This window comes from Anastrepha obliqua, chromosome 1 (assembly GCF_027943255.1).
Source record: "Anastrepha obliqua isolate idAnaObli1 chromosome 1, idAnaObli1_1.0, whole genome shotgun sequence".
Taxonomy (NCBI): domain Eukaryota; kingdom Metazoa; phylum Arthropoda; class Insecta; order Diptera; family Tephritidae; genus Anastrepha; species Anastrepha obliqua.
Window position 1 is genome coordinate 43,024,452 of NC_072892.1, and position 24,784 is coordinate 43,049,235.

At 34.0% G+C, this 24,784-nt stretch overlaps 2 protein-coding genes across 3 annotated transcripts in view; one reads left to right on the plus strand and one right to left on the minus strand.

Moving 5' to 3' along the window:
• Positions 1–24,784, plus strand: part of LOC129253302 (GATA zinc finger domain-containing protein 8) — a 102,489-nt gene that overhangs the window by 8,054 nt on the left and 69,651 nt on the right. The window contains exon 1 of one of the 2 annotated variants that reach the window (XM_054891607.1): positions 9,918–10,686. The exons of the other annotated variant lie outside the window; for it this stretch is intronic. The gene's annotated coding sequence lies outside the window, so the exon portion shown is untranslated. Of the gene's footprint in view, positions 1–9,917; positions 10,687–24,784 lie in introns of those variants that run through there. 2 annotated transcript variants of the gene reach the window in all.
• The window catches only part of LOC129253304 (uncharacterized), a 63,926-nt gene continuing 55,897 nt past the window's right edge, over positions 16,756–24,784 (minus strand). Inside the window, exon 2 of the mRNA XM_054891610.1 lies at positions 16,756–17,011. Coding sequence (XP_054747585.1) covers positions 16,815–17,011 — 197 coding nt within the window. The 3' untranslated portion in view covers positions 16,756–16,814. The remainder of the gene's footprint in view (positions 17,012–24,784) is intronic.

Sequence of the window (24,784 nt, forward strand, 5' to 3'; positions counted from 1 at the left end):
GAGCTCATTATGTTATATGATTTCCCCACCTAACCGAGATTTTTATTGTAGATTTTGGTCAAGCATATTAATTCGTTTCGAGAATTTGATGAGAGATTCGATTTTCAGGTTCGAGAGTACTGAAAGATTGTCAATTGTTGGAGAGCCAAGAAGAGCGAGTCGACTTCTGGCTAGACCGGGACAACTGCACAGTAAATGTCTGCTCGATACTTCCTCATCTTCGTCCTCGCAGTATCTGCACAGGCCGTTTTGAGGAACCCCGAGCCGAAGTGCGTGAGTGCCCAACAGGCAGTGGCCGGTGATAAGAGATATTATATGCCTTAGTTCGTGTTTCGAAAGACTTATAAGGGTTTTTGTCTGCTTCAGATTGTAGGATGGCCAGGGGGGGATAATTGAGATTAATTGAATAGTCCCGACGCGATCGACAACATTGCAGGCTTCGTTATAAGAAAGTTGGGATTGACGGAATCTGTTTCCAATGAGCCTACCTTCACGTGGATGGATGAAGTGTCTAGAGGAGACACAGTAATAGAGGAGCAAAGCACAGCACCAGCTTTTTGAGTATTGCTAAAAAAATGGAGATAGAATTCAAAAGTTTTAACGGAACAACTATTCGCTATGCGCCAGCTACGGGGAAAAGTTTGTTACGTGTCCAGAGCCCGTTAATGCCAGCGCCGACGACGAGAAGCTTTTTTTCAAAACAGGAATGTGCGAATGTAGTTAGTTATACAAGAATAATCGTTACTTGGAGGTCGAAATTCCAAACTTACGTGGGTAAAGTGTAGTAAAATAAGGTGGAAATATGTTCAATGTGTGTTTTTAGTCAATTAAATGTACGATGAATCCATTTCTTCTATGAAATAATTCATTATGACCCCATTTTGCTTCGGCAACATAACAGCGGCGTATTGGCGAAACCTTGCGACTGCGCGATCGATTTTAAAATTTAAAACTTAATTCACAAAATATAATTTTGGATTAAGTGAAAGAATTTTTTTTAATATCAGACTTGTCACATGCATATCGGGTCACGTGTATATTTATTTACCTTGTCCATAAAATTTAATTGTTATTTATATTTAAATATATTTCAAATTTATTTTTTAAGCCGTTCACAGTTTGTTTCCATTTGAGTAAAAAAATTACTTTTTTTGCTACCTTTTTTATCAAAAAGGATTTAATTTGTTCCACTCTCTACACCTTCTTAAATGCAACCTTCTGCAAGGGAGTGTCAAAAATCGAATGTCAAAAGTAAGAAAACCTTTAATAATTGAATTATGTTAGTGAACCAGGTGGGAATTGCATTTTGTGAAACCTTGCGATTGATTGATTTTTAAGACACAACCAGAAATTTACGCCATTTGAGCAGATATATTGTATTATTGAACGGCGGCCGCCGTAGCTGAATGGGTTGGTGCGTGACTACTATTCGGAATTCAGAGAGAACGTAGGTTCGAATCTCGGTGAAACACCAAAATTAAGAAAAAGTTGTTTCGATTTCGCCCCGCGGCAGGCAATGGCAAACCTCTGAGTGTATTTTTGCCATGAAAAAGCTCCTCATAAAAATATCTGCCGTTCGGAGTCGGCTTGAAACTGTAAAATAAAAAAATATGTTTTTTATTCTAAATCGTGTTCTCTTATACCCACTTCCTATCACATTGACAGTTCTAGTTTATCAAATCGAAGAGAAATTATTGGTCTTGGTGTGGTTTTTGACTCTAAATTCTCCTTTGAAGATATTTAAGGGGTTAGGGGTAGTCAGAATTTTCAAAAAATTGGATTTTGTTTTTTGAATTTTCTTAAAGTATAATATCTTGAAAACATTGTGAGAAAATTTGAAGTGAATCCGACAAATACTTCTCGAGTTATTCAATAATTAACAAAGGGCGCTCGGGCAAAAACAAACAGAAACAAAAACTTGAAATGCGTTTTTCTCAAAACTATTTTTTTTGAATTGGTGATCACTGTAACTTAAAAACCACTTGGTAGATTTCAATGAAATTTCTACTGCTTTTGAACAATATAAAAAACTCGTGCCTGATTGAAGAATTTTTTTTTTTCAAAAATTTCGCTTTTTTTGTAAACACCGACAATTGGTTTTTTTTCTTGAAAATCTGAAAAATATTTCCTTAGGCCGCAATATTGTTAATTTTGAAAAAAAAGCTTCACTCAAGCACAAGATTATCTATTAATAAAACTAATTTCTCTTGTCCGATTGCTTTTAGATGAATCTCCAAGGACTTGTGACGATCACCGCAAAGGACTTCTGGAGAAACGGGCTCCACACAAACAGCGATAACTTTTGCAACTATTAATTTTTTTTTTTTTAATTTCGCTTAAGTCAAGTCGAAACTTGTTGTATGTATTAATGCTATATTTTTATGTTTGTAAAATAAAGCAATTGACTAGAAAAAAAAAATTATTGAAAATCATAATTTTTTCGGGCCTCTGACTACTCCTAACCCTTTAAATTACACCATTTCAAAGTCATATTCCGTACTTGCTTCATTCGACGTTTCAGTTCAGAATTTGTTGATCCATATACTTTAAAGCTGTTGTTTTTGTTGTTTTAACAGTATACTTTGCCCTGTCAATGTAGTGTAAATTACCGGCCGTCTTCGGCTAACTCATCTAACGGTAGGCCCAGGGAACTTGCTGTTTCGACAGGTTGGGTCCAGAAGGAGAGAGGTGTTAGATGAGTGTGTTTGACACTAAAGTTGTTATATACAGGGTGAACGATATGAAGTGTTACCAACTTCACACTGCTTGTATCTGTAAAACAGCTCATGACATACACGTCAAAATTGTTCTAATGACAGTTCAATATATTGTTTACAAGCCATCAAAAAGATTTGCGTCTCAGTTTTGTTGAATTTTTTTTTTCTGTGATGGAATTCAAACGTAATAGTGTGATTGCGTTATATTTGGCTGGAAAATCACAACCAGCCATTGTTCAAAGTGAACAAGTGAAGTGATACTGGTAGCAGTGCAAAACGCTATGGAGGGGGACCCAAAAAAATCGCAACAACGCCAAAAATGGTTCGGAAAGTGAAGGCTCGACTTTAACAAAATCCACGTCGAAGTGGAAGAAAAATGGCCAAAGAACTGAAAATATCACATGACAGCATTCGACGCATATTGAAAAATCAGCTCAAGGTCAAGGCTTACAAGTTCCAAAAAGCACACGATCTTTCACCCCAGCAAGAAAAAGTTCGGTGCGAAAGAGCAAAGGAGTTGTTGCGCTTGCACGACCGGGGCGAATTTCCTAACATTGTGTTTTGTGATGAAAAAAATTTCCCATGTGAGCAGTTCATAAACACTCAAAACGATAGTGTTAACTTAATCGAACGCTCATACGAGAATTTAACCTCGAAGCAATTTCCCATCGCAAGTAATGGTTTGGGCCGCAGTGACCGCTGATGGACGCTCTCCAATCGTTTTTATCGAGCCTGGTGTCAAAGTGAATGCGACTTATTATCGGGAAAATGTTTTAGAAGCTGCTATAGAGCCGTGAACACGCACACATTTCGGTCGTAGACTATGGACGTTCCAACAGGACTCGGCACCGTCTCATAAGGCTCGTGTGCACCAAGAATGGTTAAAAAATCATGTTCCACACTTCATTTCGTGCACACAATTGCTTTCGAGTTGGCCAGACGCAAATCCGATGGACTATTCCATCTGGTCCAATTTGGAGAGCAAGGTGAGGACTAAAAAATATGCCAGTATGGATGCGCTGAAAAAAACGATTATACGAGAATGGGCCAAAATACCTCAAGATCACATTCGTGCAGCATGCAACTCATTTTTTGACCGTTTGAAGGCTGTAGTCAAGGCAAAAGGTGGTCATATCGAGCTGAAGTGAATATACTATATGTTAAAATTGTAATCATTTTTGAACAATTTTGAAATCAATAAAAAACTAATTTCACACAAAAAAGTTATGGTGTTTTTATCGTTCACCCTGTACATACGTCTCTGTTGTTCTGTTATGCGTTCGATGCTAGACGCCGCCTTTATTTGGAGACCATATTAATGTTTGTCATATTAGTAGGCTTGAACGTATCCAACGAGCTTTTGTGCGTTATGCTTTCCGTTCTTTAAAAGAGTCGGTGCTTGCCCATTAATCTAAAAACTCTAGATATTAGAAGGATAATTTTCTCTCCATCACTTTCCTTTTCGATTTGATAAATGGTATCATAGACTCCTCATTTCTACTCGAGAAAATCAATTCCAATATTCCTCAGCGAAGCGAAGCGAACGGAAACATGGGTTTTTCTGGTTAGGGATGGTTAAATGGTTGTAAAAGGTTAAGGTATGGCCCTTTAGCACTGCGACCATATTGATCTATTGTGCACCCTATGCTGTCTATTGACTGTTAAGTATGCTTATGAATTGTACCAGCTCCTTCTGAGGGAGTGATTGAAGGTCTTCATCAGTAAGCATGAACTTGTTTAAAAACCTTTTCCTTCTATGCGTCAACCCCGGACATTCGATAATGAGATGTTCTATAGACTACTCATCTTCGCAGCAGAATCTGCAGGTGCTGGTGTTAGTTATGCCTAATTTATGTAAGTGTTTGTTGCAGGTGAAGTGACCCGTGAGGGCGCCTGTGAGAGTGTGAATGCTCTTTTTGTTTAACGTGAGGGCCATGTTAGCTCTTTTTGCGTTGAAACTTAGGAACTTTTTGGAGTGTCTAAGACCCTCTACGTTGTTCCAATGCTGATTTAATAGAGTTTTGGCCCAGTATTTTACTTTTTGTTTCAGGTTGTTTTTGTTGAATCCGAACATAGGACCAGGTCCGATGAAGTTTTCATCTGCCCCTTTTTTGGCTTGAAAGTCTGCCTTTTCGTTGCCGTCATATCCCTCAAGTCCCGGTACCCAAATTAATGAAACATTGTTTTTGCATGCCAGGTTATTGAGTGCCTTGTGGCATTCTAAGAGGGTTTTTGAGTTGTAGGTATAGCTATCTAAAGCTTTTAGAACTGATTGGCGGTCCGAGAGTATTTTGGTCTTTACTCTCTTGTGGTTTCTACGTTGCATGATGTTTACTGCTTCCATTATTGCGTATAGTTCCGCTTGGAAGATAGTGGTGTCCCTGGTGAGAGTGTATGATTTGTGGATTCTGGGCCCCCACTAGGGATGGTTAGAACTAATTGGAGGCATTTCTAGAACTTTGGGAGAATTTAATTCGGGTTCAAAGCATATTGGCTTAGATTTCTCTTCAACAAAGAACCACATCAAATTGGTACTAAATGAACTTGTATTAAATTCTTGGTATTATTAATATTCTTTCTCTGTAGATTATATGAAATGTTATCTTTGTTTTCATTAATTTCAATTCGAACTAGTTAATTATAAGTTCAATTTTACTTTCATTAAATTATTTAGCATTAATCTGTTTCTCATAGACCTTAAGAAACACTGTATTTTTTAGACTTTTAATTGAATAAAATTAAAAAATAAAATTAAAAAATTGCGAGCCAGTTTCCTCTGCCCAATTTTTCTCACCTAAGGCAAGAACCCCCACTGAGGCTTGGCGTTAGAGGCTTTGTATGCGATGTGTCTGGAAAGCGAAGAGACCGTATTTCATTACGTCAAGTAAGAAACAGAGAATAGAAACTTGACATCTGAGAAACGTCATGCATCGCGTCAGAAATAAATTAATTCATACGTAAAATGTACTGTTTTTACATTCTACTCCAAGCAACCAAAAAATATTTTCTCAAATAAATCTCTACCCAAGGGATAATCCGAAATCATGAGATTGTGCGTAATTCTCATCGCGCTCGCTGGCAGACTGAATAAACAACTAGTACTTGGACATCCTGTGCAGTTGTGTGTGAAAAGAATAAAGTTGTAGGAATAATATAGGCAATTTTTTCAATTAAGAGAAATATTTCGCAAATTAAATGATTTATTCAAATTTCTCCTCTCAGTGCGATTTTTCAGTGCAGTTTAATGCCAACTGTATTTCTTAAATTTATTTATAAACATGTAATTACCGTAAAGATCAAGTATATTTAATAAATTACGTCCACATAAAAAAAGACAGCAATAAAAAGTAATTTCTCCAGCAACTTAATTCATTCATAAAACACACTGTGGCCCACATGATGTACGAGTATGTGTGTGTTGTAAGTGAGTTGGTGTGCATCAACATGCATAAATATTTATATTCAAAATGGATGTGTGTATGGTTGCTTGTTCGTTTCGCATAGAAATCCGTTTATGTGTATGTGCGCGCGCTTTTTAAGGTCAAGGTGGTGGTGCGGGTGGTGAAATGGTTTACACGTGCAGCAAAACGGACATTAAACCTCTGTCAAATGACGCGGCGGGATGAGTGTGTTTGCTAGTGAGACCGTCGGAACAGACAAATGAGAGAACACCAGTGTTGAGGGAGCATTTATAGGGGTTTTCAATAAGGGCGAGTCTAAACGGAATAAAATAAGCTATGTGTGAGGTATTAAAGAAACACTTTTCTGATATGAAAAGCTCTTGTATATTTAAAATATGATATCGCTGAAATTAGTATTTAATTTTAGTAATTTTTTATAAAAACTTAGTTCATTCTCCTCGCAGTTCAAATCTTGTGCAAATTAAAAAATAAATTCAGGAAATTTTTGTCAAAATTGCACACTTTTTAATTGGTATATTTCGGAAAATGTGGAGTCAACGCTTATAAAGTCAATTGCATTTCGTGCAAGTTTAAAGTAGCTCAAAATTTCGTTGATTTTAGTCAATTTTTTTTTTTCCGGCGATCCTGTGCTCTTTCTCCACGTAATGTATGCTTGATATTGCTTTGCATATGCAACGTTCAGACGCGCCTGATATAAGTCGTAGTGGAGTGTTGACCTGGTATTTCTCTAAATCGAAAATATACTGCAGTCAAGAAGTGCATATTTTTTGTATTATATTTTTTTGTATTTTTTTTATCATGCGAATAACTTTTACGTTTATTTGAAAAGTTTTTCATTTATCTATATCTTAAATTTTTTTCTAGCAATTCTAGTTTTAAGAAATGAGTAAATATATATTTTTTAATTATTATTTGTTTTACTTTGAAAATTGTATAGAAAACATATAAAAAATTAAATTAAATTAATTAATTAAATTAAAATTAATTAATTAAATTAAACAATTTAAAATTATTTAAAAAAATTATAATTTTTTTTTAAACTTTGGAAATGTGCAAAATTTTAATGAAAGTCAAGCATTAACTTTGCTTTTAATTTGCTATATAATTTATTTTAATCCGTTAATGAAGTTGTAGTACCTATTATAAATTTGTATTATCTTGGTCTCTTAAAGCCTAAATTGCTATTTGGTCATATCTTGAAATCTACATGACAGAAAAATATGTGGATTTTCGGACCCACCGACCAATTTTTTGTGTATTGGATGATTTGATCCATTGTTTAAAATTCATTAATTATTCGTAAATAAGTGCAATTGGTTTTAATAGCTGTAAAAGTTTTATTTAAAAATCATAAACGACATGGTCTGTAATATTTCACACACCGCTCAAAATTCATCAAAAAGTGCTTGGGTGTATGCATTAAAAGTGATTAGTGTTGCATTTAATACAAATTTTAAGTATACAAATCTTTTCTAGCGTATTCTTTTGAGTGCATTGACCGATTTCAGTGTATTGGTTTGGACCTAACATTTTAGAAAAGCCCATAAGTAAAACTTTAGTGGGGCAGAATCGCGTGTACTTAGTGGCTCATTCAAGTTACTTCCGCGAGGGAAATCAAATTAAATCACTCTTTATAAAGTTCAACCATTTTTTCGTGTTTCTCAAACGTGTAATTTGTCACGGTGACATCAGGAATTGAATAATAATCAACAGATTTGACAGATACCGGCAAAAATATATAACCCCCAGTCTATCAACATCTTCCCGCTCCTTTTCGAAACCCCTATACATATCTCTCAAAGAAAAACAGAAGGCACACAAACCAAAGTATAAAGCAGCAATAAATAAATAAAGGCATGCTGAACGTGTGTTTGGCTCTGCACATTAACACAACGCCTGGCGGGAAGGTTTGTTTTGCTAAGCGCTGCAGTGGGAGAGTCAGTAAGTTTGTTGTTTAGGGGGGGATGAGTAGCATTTAGTGGTGTGCGAAAATAAATGTGTATGTATTAACATACATATACGTATAAAGCATGTATTGCGAGAGAATTTATGCCGAAATGTTTGTGTTTGTCTCCCCACGTGTTGAAGTGTTCGTCTCGCTTTTGTATTGTTGTCCAACTACGGTGGTGAATTTACTAGTATGCAAATAACAGTGTTGCTTGTTTTTATGTCGGAATCTTTTATTAGGGGAAAATATTAACGGTATTAAGGGATGTACATTTTTCTGAATTTTCTGTTAACGTGTATCTACTTTTGAAACATCTTTTCAACTCGACTGCCTGGCTCAACAGTACCGGCCATCGCCTATAGTCGCCCTATGCTCGAACTTTGAACTCTAGGAATTGATGGAGCTGATGAAAGCTTATGAATCACCCTCCTTCCAAGTTAGGCCTCTGCCGAAATAAAAAATTTATACAAGAGAATAATCCTGTCAGCTAAACATTTTTCAAGGCAGAAATGCCCTCACTCACTTTCAGAATAAAGCTTTTTTTTCATAATTTGATGTTTCGAATGGTATTCACAAACAAAAATTACGGCCGCCACTCTTTAGAGTTTTAGAAGGGAAAAACAAAAATTCAGCCCGATGCATGGGAAGTATGTATGTATATACGATGGTTGTATGCCTATCACGTCAGAGAAAATCGACGATTAAAAGCCACTAACACGTATTTTTAAGTGTTTTCACCTTTAATTTTCTTAAGATGACCTGACCTACACTCTATTAATGCTTAATTTTACTATATAATAGCCATACCATACGAGTATATGAAAACTGAAAAAAACGAGATGAACAGTTTTGAATAATGCTTTAAGATCCACTCGAATTTCAAAATATTAAACCGAAATAGCTCGGGATACTGGCAGTCAGTTTTCAAAATTTAAAATAGCGGGTGCAAAATAAAACGTTGAGCTTTTGGTACGTAAAATATCATAATCTATAAACAGAGATTGACAGTTTAGAGTAATTTAACAAAATTTTACCATTTAGAAGCCAAACACACCTGTTTCCCTTTTCACACGAATTTGATTAACACGAGTTAAAATAATCTTTTTTTACATGAATTGTTTGGTTTTAAAACAATTTTCAATAATTTATGTTTTTTTTCTTGAATCTAATAGAGAAAATAGAGTGAGATTTTTCCACGCATGTACAAAACGTTTAAATTAGACTCAGGAAAAGTCTCTGAGACTCAGTAGATTTTTAATTAAAATATGTAAGCACGAAATAAATTCTTCAGTGAACTCTAAAAAGAATTTTTTAACATTGTTTTCCTCTTATTCTCTTTTTACACGAATTTTTTTCGCACGAATTATCTTATTCTCTTTTTACACGATTTTTTTTGCACGAATTATCTATCGTGCAAAAAGAAAATTATATGTAAGTAGAAAATATGCACATTGGCTGCTCTTATGCTACTACCTGTCCAATGTGCCGGGAGCAGTGTTTTGAAAATTTTTGTAAAAATGACTTCAAACAAATTTGTCAATAAATATATAATATTTTTTAAATAGTGAAATATGCACATATAATTGTTAGTTCTATGTAGTCTGTAAGAAACCTTGTATTTCTAGAACTACTAAGTAGGTAAATAAAAAATATTTGAATAAATAACTGATATTTTATTGAAAATTCAAAAGCGAAATGGCCTTACAAGCTTTAAAAGTAGTTCATTGTAACATAACCAGGGATATACTGTTATGCAGGCAACACTTTTCTCACCACTTGTAATCAACTCCAATCTACTCGTGCAATACAAAAGCGAATGCCTACCGCTGCTACAACACACTCGCGGTAGATTAATCGTACATTTCACCTCGTAGTCTAAAGTCGAATTTTGCTGTGCGAAACCGTTGATGCCAATTCGACTACGAACTCGTAGTCGCGCGACCATAAACAAACGGCCAAGCTAGAAGCAGAGTGTAAACGGAGGCACGCGCGTGCGACTAAACACTAAATATAATACATACATACAAATAAATAAATAAATATTTTGGTCACGTACATATTTTATTTGAGAGTATTTTGACAGGGCTTGTTTTTGCCATAGATAAAAATTTATAAATAAATGATAAAAAAGTGTTAAAAAATGTTCATACATACATACGTTTTTACATACTTATACATATATTATAATAAATTGTGAATTCTTGTGCGAGCGACACAATTTTCTTAACGGCCTGAGAAAATTTCTGCGCCTTTGCAATTTAATGCAAAAGTACCATCGTCAAAGTAGCAAAAGAAAGCAAGTTTTTTTGGAAAAGCAAAAGAAGCGGAAGTTTTGCGAAAAGTCAAAAAGTAAAGGCAAAGTGGATGTGTAATTACGTGTGAAAAATTACAAGAAACAAAAATAAAAAAACGACGAGTTCACTAATAAATTTGTTAGCGTAACTGTGAGACGGAAACACATTCCAGAAGCAACAAAATAAAAATAGAAAAAAAAAAAAACAATAGCAACAGCAAGCAAAAATCCACAAGCAAAAAACACATTAAAAAATACAAATTCTGAACGAAGACCGCTGCATGCAATATATTTTCAATTTGTGCTGTAAGTATTTTGGTATTTAAGGCAATACAAAGAAATGAATCCCACAAATAAAATCAACAAATGTAACGGCTGTCTGGCGGTAGACAGACATACGGTAGATGGGGGGTAAAACAGCAAACACGTGCCGCTGCTGTCATGGCCACTTAATACATGCAAATCCCATGTGTATGCATATTCATAAATGTGCAAAAGTATGTATGTATATGTATTCGTATGTGTGCCATCAAACAAAGGACAACAAAGGAGAAGCATTTGCAGCAAGCATTTGTAAGCTTCGCGAGCACTCTGTTGTTGTACGACAGCTTTCATTCACGCAAGTGCTAACGCAATCCGCCTACACCACTTACGTGAGTCCATCCATATGCTCCTCGGTTGTCGTCTGTGAAGGACGACCTATAATATTACGTTTGCCACGACACTCTAGTTAGGGTAGTCAATAACAACAACAACTAGCACAATAATGTGCGCAAATCGCCTTCGATCACCAACCATGCAAGGCTTAAGGAGTCGTCAGACGATGGCGCAAGAATAGTGTTTGCAGCAAGACTGTCGAATTGAAGAATTTTGCATAGTAATTGCATGTAAAATATTTTACTAAAGTAAGTTTGAGGTAAGTGCCAGAGAGGTACTTCAACCATTTTAAGTTTGTGTATCGCAAAAGGGGCTTGCAGGCTATTAACATCTGATACTACTTGTGATCTGTTTATCTTGTGAAAGTTGACCTTTTTCCGCAATACTTTTTTTATTCGCCAGCTGTCAAAACATACTAAATTTCAACCAACTACGAGTATTTTTTATTAAAAAAGAAATCGATCTTAATAAAAATGATTACTGATACAATACAAAAGGTCGAAGGAAACTATTTTGCCTCATATAGCTCAGTTTGGACTAAAAAAGTTCGGGTGCGTGGTTTAAAAAAATATCCTTTGTCGACAGTCGATTAAATCTACCAAAAGAAAGTCGTGCCCAAAGACTTCAGGTCACTTCGGCATGTGTATGGGGAATGTTTATGTTGCTACAACAACAACAATCAAGAGTAAGCGCGCCTTCCTCAGGAGGCAGCTGGATTTTTAATATAGAAGGTAAAGCGTTTATCCAAGTGCAGAATACATCTAATCTGCAGCACATAAGAAAGAGTTTCACTAAGAATTTACTCCAATTTCGTTTTTCTACTTTTTCAACTCAGACAGTAGGAAACGTTAACACATACATATGTATAAAAATTTTTTTGATGGTCTAATTAAATTTTAATATTTGGGACCAAGGTTGTTTGGAAAAATTAGAAATATTGCTTAAAGTACCAATTTGAGTCAAAAATAATGGTCGGACATATAAAATAAAATTTCCAAATCAATTTTCATGTAAAACATTTTAACTCATTATTGTCTCTAATTGTAGATCTTTTTGGCATTTTATTTGACAATCATCTTAAATGCCCTGTTAAAAAGTGAGTTAGTTGGTTAGACGGTTCTTATAGAAAGCGTGATTAAAAATCGGCAAAAAAATAACAAATTATTAGCTTTGTCATGATGTTTAATTGATTTATTTTTGTAAATGTCTAAAATTTTCTGTTAAGAAAAGGAGTAAGAGGGATAAAAGATTTCACAAAAATATTCCTTGGAAAATTTCACTATCGGTCTTCTGTCACAAAAATTTCATGCGATGAATAAAAGTCGCCAAAAAATTAAAAAAAGTTTGTCTATGTTATGAGATTTTTATTTTTTTTTGCACGGGAATCGCTTAATATGTTTGCAGAATTGAAGTGTGGAGAAAGAAGAAGCCATCGTTTTTATATAGTATTAAGCAAATATAACTAAATATAACTAATTCAGTGAACTAACTAACAAAAAATAATACTAATGAATGTGAAAAAACTAATAAAAAATAATAAACCGCTGAATAAACACGGCAACTGGGAGGAAAAAATATTGACTGTAGAGATAGTTGAGTTTTGCACCATAACAAAGTTCCTCACTAAGGAAGCAAAGTGCTTCCACAGATCCATATGGAAGACTTCACAACTATTTATGCGGACGGACACTTGCATAGAAAAAACAATGACTACCAAGTGCTATAGTCTATTCAGATAAGATAAAGAGTCAATTGAAGATGATCAGCGGTTATTGACATGATGTCCCCAGACATTGTTGTATGATTCGATATACTTTTTCTGGGTAATAGACGTTTGAGAAAGAAATGGTTGGAGTATCATTTACGAATAATTGGAACAAACACTAAGATTAGCTTGGAAGGTCTGAACTCACCGCAAGATAGGTGTATAAGATACTCAATCCATTTCAGCAAAAGTGAGTGCGCACGCGAGATTTTGAAACTGTGTAGCAGGGACTAGATTGAATTCATAAATTTATGCTATGAAACTGAGTGCTGTTGAAGAATTGATGGCTGCATTTTTTTTGGGACTCGGGATTGAGACTGCAACACATTAGTTCATTATACAGAAAATAATGTCAATTTTACCTTTTAAATAATTTCAAGAATACTTACCAAGAACTGAAAGGTGGAAGACGAAAATGGGTTGCAAGCAATAATAAGAGTCATGTTGCGTAGCCCCTTCTATATAAATGCGACTTCCAAACACTCAAACATTCTGCTCATAGTTCAGGTTTAAATTGAAAAAAGTAGGTGGAAAAAAATATTTCCTGATGTACATATATAAAATGAAGTCCGTTATTCTTGCTTTGCTTTTTTCTAATTTTCTGTTGGCATAAATAAAATTTATGGCAAAAATGAGAAGTATACTAGACTTAAATTTGAAAATATTAAAAAAGGTAACATCATTTCATACTTGATTGCACAGCCCTTCCTTTGCATTCCGCGAACATTTTTTCATCTTGTGACTCGACGGTACTTTAGCAGAAGAAGAAAAACCTGCTAGTATAACTCCAGCAAATTCTACCCTACCTTTCCCAACTGAGGTTTGCCCCGAATAATTGCAGTAAAACCAGGCAAATTTTCTTTTCCAAAATGATTGCCTAAAATTGTTATATAAAATATAATAAAACATTTTCTGTGTGTTCACACGGAGAAGCAAACATTTGTGTCATCAGTCATGAGGCCTCGACCTAACCGCACCTTAAGCTCTTGCATTCTTGCTTTCCATTTCCGTTTCATAGGCGCGCTTCCGTTTTGCCCTCGCATGCCACATCGACTGCTAAATTACGACTACATCACATCTTCCTGTGAATCTTCCTTTTTCTTCTTTCATTTTACTCTTTTGTTTCCTCTTCGTTTGCTTTTTATATTCCAGCTTCATTATTATAAAATTCATCTTCGGCCTTACCTTGTCAAGGACGAATTTAGGTCGAATAGGACAAATGTGCAAATAAGCGGCATTCGTAAAAATGCAAACACTCACATTGGCATATGTGTATGTGTATGCCATAGTTCATGTGGCAGCTGGCATTGATTTCGTATATAGTCGACAATTGGCGCGACTAAATGTTTCGTGTAGCATACACGTGTTGGTGCCTTTAGATGTGTATGTATGCATATAGATAAATATATCATAACGATTTACACGTCCTGCTCGTCCTTTGCGCTTGAACAGTGTGCTTAGAGTGAACTAAAAATAGATTATTATTAATAAGCTATCGTTTTTAGGTAAATTATTGGAGAAAAGTATAGAAAATATAACGGGTTTTTGCAGTTGACAGGCCGAACTGTGAAACTAACGAGTCAATAAAAGGCTTGCCAAGGTGGCATTGGGTAGAAGATAGCCCAACAATCCGGTTATTTAAGGCTAAGGTAGAGTGCAAGCTCTTGGCTAGCTTTTGATCTACTTTCCAAGCCAGTGTTTAGTTGACTGTTGAGTTGGTACTGAGGCCCAAAAGTAAGTTATTGCTGCTTAACTTGGATTGATTACGTGTACAAATTTCATGTTATCCTTTACACTTCTGAAATTTTGATTTCTATCTGAACCACTGTGCTTTTGGCAACTTGCACCGCGTGTCGTACGATGTTAAATAAGAGCGAATTAGAGATAGAAATTGAGAAGGAGGAGTGGAGAATTTTAAAATTTTTACACAAGCAAACAAGCCGTCAAGCACGCGCGCCTTTGACCGGCCGACCTCCATGTATGTATGTATATGTCCTTTTGGCTTGTCTGCCAACTTAGCAGCGCGAATGTTTGTATGTAAGTCTGCTCGTTTTCGTTGTCTCGGAGTCGCATTTAAGCACTTTTCAGCAATAATGACGTATGGGAAGGTAGGTGACAGTGAACTTGAAAAAATAAAATAAAATAATAAATAAATAAATGAACACAAAATTTTAATGAACGGTTATGGCTTGTGGTGGGTGTCAATGGAATTTAGGCAGTACATACTTACAAATACATACAATAAGTAATCTGCGTGGTTTGGACTGCATACATTTCGTATGCATAAGCACGGAAAAAAGGAAAGAAAAATGTTATCAAGGTACTGAATTCGCTTTTGCCGTTGCCTTTTTAAATATTTTTCACATATACAGGGTTGGCCATATTAAACTGACCCATGTGATTATTAAAAAAATATGGAAAAAGAAACATTTTTTTGTGTTTCATTGTGAAAAACATTTAATTTAGTTAAAGGAGATTCGTTTACATCACTTTTTGAATATGATATCGCGTAAGTGGTCGCCCTTAGCACGTATTTGGATATGTACAGGGTTGGCCATCTTAAACTGACCCATGTGATTATTAAAAAAATATGGAAAAAGAAACATTTTTTTGTGTTTCATTGTGAAAAACATTTAATTTAGTTCAAGGAGATTCGTTTACATCACTTTTTGAATATGATATCGCGCAAGTGGTCGCCCTTAGCTCGTATAGCGTAATGTGCCCGTTTTTCGGCGTTTTCCATAGTTTTGGCCAGCGTCTCGGCCGATATGGCGGCTATTTCCCGTCGGATATTGGCCTTAAGTGCGCCTAGTGTCTTTGGCTTGTTGACGTAAACCTTAGATTTCAAATTACAGTAAAAAGTTATAGGGTTACTCAATGGGTCAGTTTAATATGGCCAACCCTGTATACATATATGTTTTTTAATATTTTTGGGTGCGGCATGAAAATGAGTTGAAAAGAAAGTGAGTTTAAATTTGTGCATACACATGCATATACAATAGGGTGTCCTAAACGAATTTTTTTGTAGTCTGAAATGTCACCTTGACAAAGAGTATCAACTTTAAGTTGTTTGATCGATACTCGACGAGATAACGATCATTACAGCCATTTACCGGCAAAATTATGTATGTATTTCTTCCCCCCAAACAATATTTTAAGACTTCTGCCAAAAAAGTTTTCGGAAAAAAATTATGATAATGTGAGCTATACCGATTTGAAGGTACTTTCAAAAATGGAAAACAAATTTTTTTTTTAACATTTCCTTCAAAAAATAGCCTCATCTAATAGGAAAGATGAAGTTTAAAAATAAAATAATAAGATTTTTGTTCCTATTTTGGACTTTTTTGGAAAATGGGTGTAAGGATAACTTGAATAATGCAAGCAACTTTTCACCGATTAGACTTTTAAGAAACGTATTTGATCACACTTTTCACTTCTTGGGAAAAATAACGAATTTACGCGCCAATTTTTGGATCTGTGTTGTTGTTGTAGCAGCATAAATATCGCCCATACAAGTAGGGGAATGCTGCTGGAGTGGCAGTGATTGGGCGGATATACATAAATGCGGGTCGGTCCAGTAACGTATGACCGACTGTCGTTGGAACGTAAGCTTTTCTATCTTCCGAGCTGATTTTTTGGGAAAAATATTTATAAATGTTTTCATTTATTTTATTTATTTTCGAATCGGTGCACCTCAAGGGAATCTTGATATTTTTCAGAAATATATTTGGCGGAATTTTTAAAATATAGATAATTCGATAATTCCGATGGAAACTCAATTTTCTTTTTTGGAGGGTGATGCACCCTAATGTACATAATATACGTTTTTTGCTCTAAAAATAATACTTACTTACGAATGCACGCAGATTGTAACCGCATTTTGCTAAGCAACGCGCGCAACATTTTGAAAAATAAAGTTTAATCATATCTATTGCTTTCATATTCAAATTTATATTTATTTTAGCGCAAAACTGCAAAACTCATTCACTTGAGTGCTGAATAATAGCTTCTTCTATAACTCTATAACTCTGTGACTCATATTCACATTCATGTGCTGCTGCAATGCTTGCAGTGCTGCTAAACAGGAAGCACAGAATGAGCGGTACTCTCCCATATGGGTATTTTCTAGTGACTTTCCATTTGCGGACGATGTGAATGAGTGTTTTCTGCTTGCATGACTCCACTTCTCCATTTGCTTATCAAAGTGACCTACAGGAGAAATAGTATAACAAACCTGTGTAAATGTGTTGGTGTGTAGAATAATATATGCAGGTACATATGATATATTTACATATAAAATATATACATGTATTTGTACTTATATAAAGGAAAGATAAATATTTATGCATACAAGGCAAGTCAAATAATGGCGTCGCCCTTTGGCATTGCCCTTCTGTCTCTACCAACTGAAATGCAAATATCAAAAATTGTTTGTAAAAATTTGCGAGTAAATAATGCAAAATGCCTTAAAAATAAATATACTAAATAAATATGAACAGATATACAAAATGACGTGAGCAACTCAGTTGATCATTTGCTTATTTATGAAACTTGCCATTTCTCACTGGCAAAATGGAAACGTTACGAAAAGTGATTTGATAATTTTTTGTTTGTTTGTTGATGGGTTCAAAGAAATATGCAAATGTTTACAGAAGTTGCTAAAGGAAATTGAAAAAGTGTTAAGCCTTTGAGGAACGCATAAAAGAAATTATAAAAAAAAGATTGGCGAAAAAAAATGTGAATAATTATATCGTAAAGACTTTGCTCACGTAAATTTCCTGTTACTCAATCAACAGTTGTCTTGGCGGCCGCCGTAGCCGATTTCGTTGGTGCGTGACTTCCATTCGAGATTCACAAAGAGAATGCAGGTTCGTATCTTGGTGAAACATGAAAATTAAGAAAAACATTTTTCTAATAGCGGTCGCCCCTCCCCATAAAAATATCTGCCGTTCGGAGTCTGCTTGAAACTGTAGGTCCCTTCATTTGTGGAACAACATCAAAGACGCACACCACAAATAGGAGGAGGAGCTCGGCCAAACCCCCAAAAGGGGTATACGCGGCAATTATATATATATATTATATATACAATCAACAATCAACAGTTTCGACGATTTTCAAAAAGAATTATCATACCTAATAGCCAATTTATAGCAAAAATTCAACTGCAGCTAAGAGCACTGTTGTGTTGCAGTAACACCAGGATTTTGCGTGCCAACGTAATCAACTCAAATAGCTGACTTTTGTCCATGCACAGTTTTGGTTTTGTGACAGCAGTTGACCAGCAGAATTCTCTGAGAATACAAAAAGGGTAATTAGCCAATTTTGGTTTGCTTTTTTCCATTTCATTTTTCCCATTTTTAAATATTGAAAAGAAAATATTAAATTTTTTACAGAAAATATAAATACCACAAAATTTTACAATCCCCACATAATACTATTACATATATAATTACAACACATTTATAAAAATTCGACAAATTTTGTTCAAAATTTTAAACTTTTTAATCAGATTCAAAAATAAAAATTGGGTACGCAGTTTTATAGCCCATGAAATTCTAGTATCAGAAACAAAAAAAAAAGAAAAAAAATGTGGGTATGCAGTTTTATACCTCATCAAATTCTAGCATAAAAAAGTACAAGTTTGTAGTGGCTCGTTGATTTTTGATAATTTTTTGCCCCGAAGTTGTTGCGCACGCCATTGTCAAAATGCAAAGTGCTTTATAACTTTGCAATGGGTTATATTTATGCTAAAAATAAAAAAAACCTCTTCTGTGCTCAAACCCCGTTCTACCGCATGAAACTCATTTAATGATCAGACGTTTGTTGCGCCACAAATTGACTTGAAAAAATGTTTACATTTTTAATAAAGCCGTTACTATTAATATAATAATATTTTATGTTAGATAAACAAAGTGAAAGAAAGTTTATTTTGGTTTGCTACAAAAAAAAATAGCTTAGAAATTTTGGGTACTTAAATAAAATAAAAGTTAAAACTAAAGTAAACTGCAGTCAGTGGGAACAGCCTATTATGCTATACTGTACATACGAAGTTTAACCCAAAAAAAAGGCTACAAATATATAATACATTAAACTTTTATTTTATTAAATTTTTTTCTGTTATATTATTGCGCATTTCTTTAATGTACATTATTAACATTATCAGTTGTTTTGGATTTTCCATTCGATTTTATTTTTTTATTTTTTCTATTTTTCTATTTTTGGTTAATGATTTAATTTTTTTAATTTCTTTATTTTTTATTTTTTATTTTTTATTTAATTTCTTCATATTTTATTTTGGATTTTCCATTCGATTTTATTTTTTATTTTTCTATTTTTGGTTAAAGATTTTATTTTTTTAATTTCTTAATTTTGTATTTTTTATCTAATTTCTTTATTTTTTTTTTTAATTTAGTTTTTTTTTGGTATTTATTTAATTTTTAATTTTTTATTTTATATATACAAGGTGGTGCAAAATTAGTCATCAGTTTTGTTTTTTAATAACTTTTTTATTTAAAACAAACAAACTGATTTTGAGTGACGGAAATCTTTATTTTGACCTTTAAGCGCCCCTTTGCTTGTCTGTTTGTATACCCCAGCTGTCTAATTCACAAGTGTCAAAGAAGTTTGACGTACGACGCCATTTGCAAAAATTATAAATCATCCGATGGAGCGATTAATTTTGCGCCACTTGTTATCATATATATTTTTTGTTTATTGGAAATGAAAAGTATTTTGCTTTACTTGTCGATTTTTTGCTATCAAAAGAATCTGTAATTTTTTTGGTCTTAAACACCGTCGTGTTTCCGTTCTTACTTACCGGATTTTTTCCTCTGTGATTTCCTGTTGCCAAAAAACAAAAAGCCTATGAAAGAACAAGAGATAAAGGCAGCAACACTGGAAAACTTCAAGGCCATACGAAAAATGTGTACATCAAAATAGCTACAAGCGTACAAGCGTATTATATTTGAATACATATGTATAAATTATTTTTGCGAAAAATAAAAAATCACCTCTTTTTTGTGAACACACTTTGTATATAAATTATGCCCGCTTATGGGTTCTCTGTTTACTCAAAAGCAACATGACCGTTTGAGCTCAATTTCATACAATTTGTTTGATTTGTAGTCGGCGTATTTAATAATTGGCAAACATTTTTTCCAAAGGTGATGCTGGAGCTCAGGAATAACTTAACATTGTACTCACGATTTGACACAATTCACTTACAAACAAACTGTTAAACATATATGTATTTAAGTTATGTGAGAAGTAATGTTTTAGTCTCCAATTTAATCGATAAGTGACGCTGAAATCGGGGTATTTCAAAAATCGTTTTCACTATCTGATATAATTCAGATGAACTATTAAAGCTCACACAGCGCACGCTTGTGTACGAAAAACTTCAATAGAAGACTGCCGAGAGGCTTGACCTTGTTTTTGCATGTTTGAACATCGAATGCGTTAAGACCTAAGAAATGTACACTTAAAAACGTGCCATGTAGAAAACCGCTTGCTTTGCTCATCCCTACTTGGTCAGTTACGCTAAAGAAATAGGAAATTTACTGAAGTGATTAAATTTTTTTATATTTGTAATAACATTTTCTTTTAAAATATAAATATCAATAAATTTATTAATAATAATCTTAATAATTAGTAGTCTAGGTCATGTGATTTGATGAACTATTTTTTTTTTAAATTGCAAAGTCATTGATCAGTTTTTGCTTATCTACACTTTAACAAAACTGTAGAGTTGTCGCACCTCTACATTGAAAATATTATAAAAAAATAGTTGTTGATGATGCAAAGTATAGCAATATTAAGATCATTTTAAAAACTTTGTCTGTCTCTGATTAGCTTAGAGAGAGTAGGGGAACCGAGTATAGCTTGAGTTTTACCTGAGCTTCGGGGAGAGCTCATTTGTGCCTTTATTTATTTTTATTTGATAGCTCTTAAATCTTCCACCAATGTAATGCGGCTATGTAACTGTTATTAATTTATTGAGTCTTATGTCTTGCGACATGGAGTATTATATGTACTTAGAGTACGCTTTCAACATTACTGACAATACATACATACATCCATGTGTAACAGGAAACTCATGACCACGCATATTTATGCACATGCAAGTATCGATGCAAAATCGCACATGAAACCAACGCGTGCATGGGAATTCATTTTGCACGTCGGAAAAAATATTGAATACTGTATCGTCGTATAGTAGTTTGCGCTGATTAACGCAAGCGTCAACTGAACGTGAGTAGTGTTTGTGCTCGTGAGCACTAAGTGTAAAGGGAAATTTTAAATAGTAGCCTAATGTTTAGAATAATGTCAGAAATTGGTTTGGTGAGTAAGAGAATCGTACAATGTAACGATGAACTTAAAAAAACGGTAAAATTACGGTATACTAAATAACAACAAAAAACAACTAAATAATAAGTAAATATATCGAATATAAAGTATAGCCATATACACATACTCCCACTATCAACAACACACACTTCCTTACTCATTCTCTCCTTATCCCACATACTTATAATACATTCTCACATCTCTTCCTCACGTTTCTTGATTTGTTCCCTTACCAACTGTTTTCTTCTTTACATAACAACAACAAGTTGCATTTTGACTCTCACTTCTTAAGCACATATTTGTTAACCTAATAGTAAGAATTGAGTAACCTTGGAAGTAATTAATAAAGCTATCTTCGGTAAGAGCGGATTATTAATATAAAGAATATAATTTATTCATCTTATTCATCTTATTTAGAAACATTTCCACGATGCTAGGTTGGTAACCATACCAACGGTTGCCCAAGGAATGAGCATACTTGGACGAAGGATGAAGGACTTCCTTTGTGATGCCATTATGAAGGAGGTGAAGTGAACTAGAAATTTTAACTTACATGAATTTTTTTTTTTCATATAATGGTTAAGAGCCGTGTTTTGAATAAAAATAGTAAGGAAGGAATATAAATTTGTACATGTTTAATGCAATATTTTATTTAAGGGGTTAAGGGTAGTCAGAATTAAAAAAAAAATTGATTTTTTTTTGCATTTTCTTAAAGTACAATATCTTAAAAATATTGTGTGAAAATTTGAAGTGGTTCCTACAAATAGTTTTCGGGTTATGCAACAATTAACAAAGGGTAATATATGATATAGGGTAATATATAATATATGATAATATTAGTACGTCTCAATTATGGCCTCCGCGGCCTCGGCGGCACACCTCCATCCGATGGTCCAAATTTTCGATGACGCTGAGGCATAATTGAGGTTCTATGCAGTTAATGTGCCGAATTATGTCACCCTTTAGCTCTTGAATTGTTGCTAGCTTATCGACGTATACCTTTTCTTTCAAATAACCCCAAAGAAAGAAGTCCAACGGTGTCAAACCACATGATCTTGGCCGCCAATTGACATTGCCGCGACGTGAGATTATTCGGCCATCAAATTTTTCGCTCAAACGAGCGAAGTGGCACCATCCTGTTGAAACCACATATCGTGCACATCCATATCTTCCAATTCGGGAAATAAAAAGTTCGTTATCATCTCACGATAGCGAACACTATTCACAGTAACTGCCTGATCGGCCCATAAACCGCACCAAACAGTCACTCGCTGTGGGTGCATTGGTTTTTCGGCAATCACTCTTGGATTATCATTCGCCCAAATGCGGCAATTCTGCTTATTGACCTTCTTCCCCTTTGGTCCATCCTTTACTTTGACCCTTAGCAGAACATGTACTCTTTTAACTTATTGCAAGCCAGAAGCAAGGTGACATTTACAGGAAAAATTCTAAAAAAATCTGATTCAAAAAGTAGTACTACTAATTCCGAATCGGTAGAACTGCTAAGTCACAATGACTCCAATAAAATTTTCATTAATTAAATTTTCTAGGCAAGCATGTACATATGTATGCATGTATGTAAGCTCTTACCTATTATATTGCGCATGTATCTATTTATTAACTAAAACTCTTGATTAATCACAATCAAGTAAACAAATTGTTGGGGCACGTTTCAATATAATTCAATTTTGCCGGTCATTGCTATGAAATAATTATGTTTATATGGGTGTACGTGGTGTGGGTGTATTTATGATTATCGATTATTAGCTATCTACTAATAGTAATTAAAACTGTCTCGATACCGAATTTATACATGTACATACATACACACACATATATACATACATACATACATACATACATTCATACATAAACATACTTAATAGAGCGTGTAAATAGGGAAATTTCTGTCAAAAAAACCACAACAAAAAACGAAAAAACCAGAAAATTATTAAGAAATATAAACAAATTATTTTTATCATTAACAAAAGTTATGAATGAAGTTTACTTTTATAAATTATCAACACATTTTTTTCCATATTCTATTAATCTGAGACACAAACATACAAAATGCGATAAAGAAGCATTTTTTTAGATTTCTATACCATTTATTTCACAACATACCCGAATAAATCGTAAAGTAGTTAGTAAATTTTCCCGAAATATGATAACTCTGTGTCGCGCCGAGATGTCTGTCAGCATGAAATGCTAAGCAGTCGATACGCAAGTGGCAGAAAATAAAAAAATCAAAACAAAAAAAGTATGATAATAAAAAATAATAATAATCTATGTATGTTTGAACGTTCACATATCAATAACTAAGCGTTGCATCAGCTGATTTGCGATTGAAACTAAGCTGACAGCATTTGCTTTGGCGGCACGTAATACGAGTACGTACGACGAATCGATAAAATCGCTGGAAATAAACTTAAAAGAAAAAAACAAATAACGGAAAATAAGAGCGTTCAAAGCAGCATTCCAACACTTAAGGGGGTATTCTGGTCTAGAGCCCTACTTTTTGGGTATTTTTCAAACTAGGATAAAAGAAAAGCTAAAAACATTTTTACTATCCGTTTTTTTATATAATATTTATTGATGTTTAAGGTATATAAAAAAAATTAAAAAAAAAAAAAAGTCAAAAATTCATCCAGTGACAGGTCGGTGAAGTAGGGGTTGCTAGTCAAACAGTGCTCCCTGGTTGACATGATTCCAACCCTTGTAGTGATCTAAATCGAACAAACAAAGAAAATTCTTAATTTGTAAAGATGTCGCTACATCTTGAGCCTCGGCCGAAAAAAAAAAATAAAAATTCACAAAATGGCGCCTACTTGAAAAAAAAAATTTTTTTTTACCCCTGTTTTTTGACCTTTACGAATTTTTTAAAAATACTTCAAATTAAAATTTTTCAAAATCCAATGCTCCAGTGATAAAGAGATGTATGAAAAAGATTCTCACCAAATTTCAAAGGGATCGGTCAGATAGAACTTCAGATATCGTGTCAACCACCTCAGCAAAAGGAGTTTTGAGAAAAACGCGTTTGAATTTCGCCGTCCGCTCAAACCAGTCTAGCTGTCGCGTCACTAAAATAGTTGTAATTTCGAAAATAATTCGAATTTTGCAAAATCCTTTTAGGGAGATATTTTTGAATACCTAGACTATCGAATTTTGAAAAAAAAAATTTTTCGATTTTTTCAAATTTCTAGACTAGAATACCCCCTTAAGTGAGAGGAGATTATCGGAGATCCGACTAATGAAGAAAAAGGTGTGTGAAATTTTCTTCTCGATTCATTATTCTTTAAGCCCGATAAAGTTTTATTTATTTTATTCTGATTTTTTTGACTTAGTGGTTAAAGTAGTCACAATTTTATAACCCAAATTTTAATTTTTCTGCTCTACTTCCACTTTATTTAAAATTAGATCTTGTTATTTACGACGAAATTTCGCTTAAAACTAGAAATTCATATACAAGACACAATTGCCACAATTATACACAAATTTTAACGCTAATCAATTCGATACTTATACAATTCGGTGTTCCATTGGCGCTTGGTTTACTCTTCATTGTATTTACTCCAGACGATATTGTACCTTCACTCAATACTGCAGAGAAAGTAAGAGAAACTCGCAAGCGCAGCA